The sequence below is a fragment of the Panthera leo genome, chromosome D3 (assembly GCF_018350215.1).
Source record: "Panthera leo isolate Ple1 chromosome D3, P.leo_Ple1_pat1.1, whole genome shotgun sequence".
Classification (NCBI taxonomy): domain Eukaryota; kingdom Metazoa; phylum Chordata; class Mammalia; order Carnivora; family Felidae; genus Panthera; species Panthera leo.
In genome coordinates, this window is record NC_056690.1 from 84,381,996 (window position 1) to 84,390,775 (window position 8,780).

The 8,780-nt window shown below is 48.6% G+C and overlaps 1 protein-coding gene across 1 annotated transcript; it reads right to left on the reverse strand.

Moving 5' to 3' along the window:
• Positions 1-203: 203 nt before the first annotated feature.
• DSEL (dermatan sulfate epimerase like) lies at positions 204-7,779 on the reverse strand. The gene is made up of 2 exons (XM_042910981.1): positions 7,687-7,779; positions 204-6,847 (listed from the first exon to the last, which is right to left on the reverse strand). The coding sequence occupies exon 2, from the start codon at positions 5,961-5,963 to the stop codon at positions 2,325-2,327; it is 3,639 nt and encodes a 1,212-aa protein (XP_042766915.1). The 5' UTR covers positions 5,964-6,847; positions 7,687-7,779; the 3' UTR covers positions 204-2,324.
• Between the last annotated feature and the right edge of the window lie 1,001 nt (positions 7,780-8,780).

Consider the following 8,780-nt stretch of genomic DNA (forward strand, 5'->3'; position numbering starts at 1 on the left):
GACACTGTAAAGATCATTGTAGTAAGTATGTCCCTTTCTGGGGCGCCTGGGTGGCTCAGTCAGCCAAGTGTCGGACTTTGGCTCAGGTCATGATCTCTGATCTCACAGTCCGTGAGTTCGAGCCCCGCATCGGGCTCTGTGCTGACAGCTCGGAGCCTGGAGCCTGCTTCGGATTCTGTCTCCTTCTTCTCTCTGCCCCTCCCCACGCACACTCTGTCTCTCTGAAATATAAACAAACATTGGGGAAAAAAAATAAAATAAAATATGTCCCTTTCTTTAGCTATCAAGAACACGTTCCCATATTCATTCACAGAACCAGTCTTTTTCATTTTCCCCATCTCTCCCGATTCCCCCCACATCTTCAACCTGGTTCTTCAACCTGGTTCCCCCTGCTGCCCATGGGGATGTTTCCACCAAGTTCAGAGGCAGTGGTACAGCTTCTGCTTTCTTCTGTGACCTGCACGCATTTGTAATTCTTACCCTGATCAGACCTGCTATTACTGGCCACCCAAAGCCTTTTCCCTGGATCTGATCTGACATCACACGTCCCGGGAACTGACAGGAGACACACAGACTACGACCGACGGAACGAGTGCTGTCACCCGCGCAGCAGTGTTACGTGCTTGTTGCTGGTCCTGAGCTAGGAAGAGTAACCTCCCTGGAGAATACCTGTGCAGACTCAGGTCTTTGGCTGCCCTCTCCACTTACATTAATATGATTTTCGTTCACTTTGACATTGGAGCGAGAAAGCAGAGAGCGATGGGAAGGAAGTACATGGGGAGGGGGGAGGAGCGGTCTGTGTTCACACTCTAATGGAAGAAAACTGACAGGCCACTTAGGGTTGGCTGGGCTGTAACATATCCACAGCCTCATCACTCTGGAGGCACATTCTGACATAATAACAAACGACTGAGAAGGAACCGCTTTTATCTAGGTCAGAATGACAGACCCCCGAGTGCTCCAGAGCTTGGGGGAACCACAGTCTGAAACGTCAGGAAGACAGCAATCTGCACAGAGATTTTCTTTCATCAGGGCTGGGCGCTGCCTAATGGTTTTCATCCAACGCGTTGTAATCACTCCACGGGCTTATAATGGCATGGCGTTTTGATTTCAGGGCCTACCAAAATAAAATGAACCACATCTCATGACGACTACATTTATAATAAGATGCAGCTGGTAAAGGAAACAGATGCCTCTGACATCATCTCCCATTTGCCTTCAACTTTTGCAGACACTGGCAGTCTGTAAACTCATTCAAAGGGATGCAAGAAAGTCAGGCAGGTTTCCAACTCATTTCCAGCCTAAAAAAAAACACTGGCAGCATGGGCATGGCTTTGAGTCGTACGGTGATCGTTCCACAAAAAGAAATCTGATTCTAAGTCTGTGTCGGGCTTTAATGCAAAGTGCATCGTCAGGGGGTGGGGGTGGGGGGAATCCCCACAAACGTCTGGACTTCCACAATTAATAACCATCGACTGGTTTGCATGACAGTGACAGAAAGGATAGTGGGAGTGGTGGGATGGGAACAGCTGTAGCTCCAAGGAGGCAAAGAAGAGAAAAGAGAGTTTTAAACAGACAAGCAAGTCTAAAATACTCTCCCAGCCCTTGGTACCCAGGTTGTTTGAAGACTGACTCCTTATTACTTCTGAATAAAAAACTTAAAGGAGGCTTTTCAGGTCACTGTGTCTGACCTCCAAAAAGAAAAAAAAAATGCTCATTCTGTATTTCCATCTGTATTTTCCAGAAGGAATCCTACAGTTATGATAGGAAGTTTCACCATTTCCCCAGTGATAGCACTGAACATTATACACAGTTAATTTTTTTTTTTTGGTGCAAGATAAATGTGTTAGAAGATCTTTTAAAAAAGATAAGGAGCTTTTGTAGTCCATCTTGAAAGCAAGAGATGCTTGGGCAAAGCAGCAATTGAAAGGCCTTTTGCAGTGTTTGAGGTTCCCATATAGATCAGCAAAGTTACAGGTGAGGGAGAGAGTTCGACGAAAGCCCGGAAAATCTTCCTACCTCCCCTGCCCATCATCCCCTAACTTCCTCTGTGCCTCTGTAGCTGGAACATTGCAACAGAAAAAAAAAAAGAAAAAAAAAAAAAAAGAAAACTTCAGAAACACAGGCAAGGAAAGCAGTGACGTAAAAATAAATCCCGCGAGGCCAAACATGGTGCCTATTTTTAAAACAATCTTTGTGCAAGTAACGAACGGAACACGCGCGCGCACGCACACACGTAGTACAAGAATAAACAAACTCTTCTAGTTCACGTCCACAAACCGCGTTGGCAAGTGTTAGTGCAAATGTCTGCTGACCTGCAGCGTTCAGTCCGTAAACTTTGGATATCCTAGACGCTCCATCAGTGTCCAGCAGATGTTCTCAATCAGTCTAATTTCATCTCTAGGCAAGTTTTGTTTCCAAACATTGGTGTTAGTTGGTGATATTTCCCCTTCATAGGGAAGATAGAAAAGGTTTGTGGAGGTGGCAAACAATATTTGGTTTAAACTAGCAGGAGACAAAGGTATTCCAAGAAAGGCAAAAATCCTTTCTGTGGTTTTCTGAGGAAAATGTACAATATCTTCAAACTTGATCAGCTGGTAGCTGGCGGGCAGCAAATCCGTATTTATTCTGAGTGCTGCTGCTGTGTTTGCGAGCCACAAATGAGACAACAGGGAGACTGCACTTGACTGGGATTTTGATAATTCTTTCCTCAATGACTCGTATTCGAGAGCGTAGCCTGAATTCAAGTTACATTTGCCTTTACCTCTCTCTATCTTAAACAGTTTAGCTAAGTGCTCTGGTACATTCTTCAAAGAGTAGAGACTGGGTTTGCTGCTGTACAACATTGAATAGATCCATGCCCGAGGGTCCCTCACTATGTACAATGCCCTCATAGAAGCTCCTAAGACTTCTTGAAAAAAATGGAGCTTTAAGGTCCAGCTCCCGCTGCTTAAGCTGAGCACAGGACGTGCACTTGGGTAATAGACCAGGTGTCTCCTTAAAGCCCTAATATATTCAGCATCTCTATCAAAGGTGCCTTTCATTCTACTTCTTTGTTCGGGCAGAGACTCCCTCCTTTTCAGTTTTCTTTTTTTGTCCTTATTTGCTGTGAAGTATGGGGCCAGTTTACCCCGACTGGGCTCATGCAGATGGATGTTTTGCAAATGCAGTTTTGTGTCTTGAACTAAGGACTGCAACCAGCCGCGGAGTAAACGGAAACGCACACTGTGGATATCTGATGCCTTCCATTCACAGGCATCTACAAACGAGTCGATTTCAAATTCAGTTTCAGGAATATCAATGTAGGTTGTAGGAACTCTGATGTAGAGAAAATCACTACTGTTGAAAAAAAGTTGTTTGAGGATTTCAGCTCCTGAACCAGGAAGTGAGGTAACGACAACACTGGGAAGGTCAGCGTGGGGCCCTTCTGAAGACAAAGGCTTCGGGCTGGCCTCGGCCTCCGTCCTTGCCCATTTTGCACAGATGGGCTGCGTGCAGGTGCTCCACACATCCAGCAGCTCAATAAACCACAAGGCAACAACAAGGACTAGGATCCACCGCATTAGCTTTCTAAAAGAAAGGTAAAACCGCCACTGAAAGGTTAAAATCACCAAGCTAATGCACAAAATCAACCCAACTGCTATATTAAATTTAAATCCAAAGGGGAAAATAACCCTATCTTGTTTTATGGGCTTTGCTATCGCTTGGGTGCCCAAACCAAATCGGGTTATTTGGCCCTGATCAGCCACATTGGCAAAGCCACCAAAACCCAGGTAATCAAATCTTGTCTTCAGGTTATGGTAGTCGGTTACAATGGACACAACATGTTCGGTATTATTGACATTGAGAGAGATCTGAAGTCCAGAATTGGAATTATCAACAAATCTGCAGCTGGAAACATTGACATATGGCCCATAAAAGACATATGCGATTCTTGTGATTGTGGATTCCATCTGAAACGTAACATTAACAAATTGAGTCCACCGTTTCTTAAATTCAGCAGCTTGTTCTGCTTCTTGTATACTAGCAATGGGACTATTGCCATGATGATCAAACCAGAACATTCTGTAGTGTGCATCCCATACATCCATCATGGCGCCATTATACCTGTTCATAAACCTATAGGGGATGTACTTAAAATCAATGTCCAGATTATGAAAGAAGGCACTGACAGAGTTTATTGGGGAACCGTCCTGCCTCTCGACGTGATCAACGACGAGCAACGTTTGAGAATTTAAGAGAAGCAGAGCACGATACACGCTCTTCAGCTTCATTGCTGAAGAGTAAGCAGACACTGCTTCCCCACTCACAAATATCATTTCTCCATGTTGGGAGGCAGTAATGATTTCCCCCGCTGCGTCACCAACCTCCTCACCGGTCCACCTGAGCCACTGGCCACACTCTCCCAGCTGACCCTCCCAGGGCTGGTTACACTGGCTCGTAGGTGATGGAGCGAATACCAGCACATTGTTGAGGTGGCTCAGCTTGGGTCCGTAGAGAGCTTCCGAAACAAACACTTGTCCATTTGGGGCAAAAGTGAATGAGTTCTGATCTGGATGTTCATGCCCTGGGTTAAAGCTTCTCCACCCGTCAATCCAGGAGTATGGCTGAAAGTGAACTATGTCGTATACGGCTCGGCCCCCCAGCTTCCCGGACTTAAAGGACACAAAGGTATTGGCCTGTGTGTTTGGCAAGCCAGCCCCATAAGTGACAACACCCCAGTTAGGGAACGTGTGCATTTTCGCAGTACCATACTCAGCAGGAGGCTGTGGGGTGAGCTGGGGATCATACCAGATGTATTCGGTGTGAAGAGTACTCCACCTCTGGGCAGTGGAGGGGACCATTGGTCCATCTTTAGGTCGGTGCCTTCTAATTTGCTGAGCTAACCAATTTCCAGCTCCATTCTTTAAGATAAACTTATCCAAAAAAACTAACTGGCTCTCTGGACCATAAAACCAATTATAATTGGAATCTGCAATACCCACAGTTCTTTGGAAGCCTGGTAAGAGGGTGGCATAATAGAACCAAAAGTGCATTTTCAACCAGTTATTATCCAAGTTGTTGATACTGAAATGGCGCTGAGCTAGAAAAACGTACTGCGTGACTGATTTAGCCGTGTAGCTTCCATAGGCCACACCTTCATCCAAAGAACCGTCGACAATATGATTCAAAAGGAACATCGTCTTTTCCATCACATCTACGACGACCTGTTTCCATATGTTTGCTTTAGATCCTTTCTCTACCCCGGTCACCAAAGCCCCGGTGAGTAATGCTATCATATTAGTAGCTTGGTGATTATGGAGAAGTTGTTTGCCCCACGAACGGACCTTGGAATACTCATACATCTCCTCGGTAACAGCCCCTATTTTTTCCAGGTATTTTTGTCTTCGATGGTCATCCAATAAGTTATATAAAAAGTCAAAGGCAGTGGCAAAACCCGTTAAGGAATGGCCGACAGGCACCTCATCCCCTGGTGCATTCTCCACGAGCCAGTCTTTGTAGCCAACCATTCTGTCCATGTATTCCAAGGCAAACTCAAAGGCAACTTTGTCTTCTGGGCACAACAAACAGTACAATGCTAAAGGAGGCAGATTGTTACCGTAAATTTCATTCCACTTGGCAGCAAAATCGGCATGCTTGGGTGGAGGTAGGTAGTATGTGGGGTTGGACAGCATAACTGTTACTGCACTTCTGATAGCTCTAAACAGATGCAAATGGCTTGTACGAGACTTCTGTCTCATGGCCTGGATTTCTCCAGCATCGAAATACAAACTTGGATGAAGCATACTTTTCTTCAGCTTTTGATTGGGCTTGAAGTCTTGTACTTTCTGTGTCTTAAACTGATCTACATCATCTGCGAAAACTGCCCAGTCAGAGTAATTGCTCACAGATTCCTCAAAAGTAGAGAAAGCAAACATCACTAATGCTAAAAACAAGACATGTCCTGTAAACATCAACGCCATGATCCATCGGGGAGCTCCCTTCCTTAGGCATACAGGTCACACACAGTGCTCAATGTGTTTCCCATCTGCTCAGTATAAAACATACATTTAAGGCCCCGAAAAAACAAAGACTGTAAATCATATATGCTGTGAGATCCAGCTGACATTCGGTTCATTCAAAGCAAGCAGGGTTGCCAAGAAGAGAAAACGTACACTATCTGTCTGCCTGGCAGAGCTCGGCTTCCAATACAACTTCAAGGAATGTTACAACCTCTAATGTTTCCATATCGCACACCAAGCAGTGGTATAGTCAAACATACCATGAATTCAGGATTTACTTCCTTTCCGTAAATCTAACATGAGGAGTCAAAACACACATTGTAGGGGGAAAAAAAAAAAAGAATAATCACTCCAAAATCCAAATCAAGAAGTCGTTCCTAGGAAGGGAAACCAACACTAGCGATCACATCACCCACGTGTACGATGCGGGTGAGGGGTGTTTGCCCAAAGGAGTCGATGAACTGCTGAAATTCTTGGAGTCGACTTGGTTGTTATTCCCTTCCGCTTTTTACACTTTTGCTTTGAGATTTTTTTCTTCTTCCATTTTTGGGAAAAGAACATCCTCAACAAGTGTGCAAAGTCCCACTTGGCTTTGAAAAGCTCAAACTTTCTGCCCTCATTTCAAATCTGTCCTGTTCAGGCTTGCTCATCGCCTATTAGGACCCAGAGAAAGTATTCTCATATCTTCTTTTATCAGCTTCATCCGTACAATTATAAAAATCTAACCGCTTCAGCCACCTAGGTGCTTCTTTTCCAATCATGAAGTAACCACCTACTGGGAAAGAAAACTCCCCTTTCACCGAGAGTGACGGTTCTTTTCTGCTCCTTTTTCATGACACTCCTTTCTGGGGGAAAAACACAAAAAAATGCTCTGAGGCTACAGATAGGCTAGGAGTGGACATGAACTGATGATTTAAATGTTCTACAACCCCTTGACAGAAATTGTAGCAAAGCCATAAAATCTGTCCTTGAATACAATCTCAGCTCAAGTGATTCTTTTCTTCCCCCCCCCCCCCTTTACACTTTCAAATGCACGTATTAGGCTAACAATGAATGGTGGCAGGTGTCAAGCACCTACGGGATGTAACTTTCCTGCAGTATTTTAGCCGTGGCTTGCTGTACTCATTGAACACGTTTTAATTCAAGTGCAGTTAACACAAAGATGAGTCCCGCAATCATTCTTGTCCTTTGGGTCACAAGGGACTTTGTCCCTGGACAAAAAGCGAAAGTTGAAAGGACCTTTTTGGTTCCGGTTGAGGGGGGAGCTTTGACGGGATCAAAAGGTGCCTTTGTATGGGAAACTACCAAGATGATCACGTTTCTCCAAGGAGAAATCACATGCCCGTGAGTGGGAGCAAGAACGGCAGTCCTGCTTCAATCGCACCTGTAGCCTCGCCTTCCATCCTTACAAGAGGCCACCAGAGGGAGCTCGCACCCAGACTTAAGGTGCAGCTTCGCCTCTGCCCGGCTCGGCTTTGGAAGAACCGAAGCAAGTTTCAGTCTTGGACAAGTCTCCTCTCCGTAGGAAACATTAACGCTAGAGTTTCCTGAACCGCCCCGCCTGTTGCATATTTTTCATTCGCCTCCTACCAACGTGCCGCCCGCCCCCACCCTCCGCTCCCCACCCTCGACCTCTGGCTGTGGTTTGGGGATAAGCGACCCTTAAATGGCCAGGTCCGCTTACCTTCGGCAGATGTGGACGGGGTCTCCCGGCAGCGCTGGGCCCCAACGAGGAGGTGGAGAGTTCGAGAAAACTGCTCCGCACAGGGGGCCCGGCCGCGCCGTCCCCCCGCAGGGCTCCCCGCGCCCCGGGCACGGGGCCCCCCGCGCTCCAACAGGCTGCGGCCCCGCGCTGGTCCCCCGCCCAGCGCCGCGAGGACACGCCCGCCCTCGGGGAACGCCGGACGCCCCGGGCAGCCCCGCACCGCGGAAGGCAGATCCACGCGCGACGGGCACTCTCGCGGACCCCGAGTTCAGCGGAGCGCCGGCGTCCCCAGGCCGCCATGCAGCCGCGGCCGCCGTTCCTCCGTGCCAGCTCCGGCCGCGCGGCCCGGGGAAGGCGAGAGACGGCGACGCGGGCCGGGGGCGGGGCGGAAGCGAGACGGGGGCGGGGTCGGGGCGGGGCCTCAGGCCCGGGGAGGGCGTGCGATGGGGAGGTGAGCGCTGGGCGGGGCGGGAGCGAGACGGAGGCGGGGCCGGAGGAGGGGCCTCGGGACCGGGGCGGGTGAGGGAATGCGACGGGAGCCGGGGGCGGGGCGGGAACGGGACGGGGCGGGGCCTTAGAGCCAGTGGAGCCGTAGGGAGGAGATGGCGACCGAGTCTGCGGGGCGGGGGGCGTGGCGGGAACAAGGCTGGGGCGGGGCGGGGGCGGGGCCCGGGCGGAGCTGAACGCCCCATTCCCCGGTACCCTTCGCCGAGTTGGTGGGTTCTCGGGGCGCGAGAATTCCCGGCTGCGGCGGGCAATCTGAGCCGAGGAGGGGGACATTTAGAAGTGCCAGTGTCTGAAGACCTCGTCGTGCTGACTGGGTCCTGCTGATATTTACCCTCTGGTTTTCGGGGGGAGGACTGCTGTAACCGGGCTGCGGGTGGGAGGGAGACAGGACTTTCTGGGCAGGATTACAAATGACCTAGGAGAAGCGGGACCGGCGGGACAACGCTGTAGGATGTCAGGAATTAGCCTTAGGAAGAGCAGTGACTGAGGAGGGAAGGAATGAGAGGCAGCCAGCCTGAGGTTGCTGTCATTTAGAAAAGCAAAATCAATACGCCAGATTAATACGA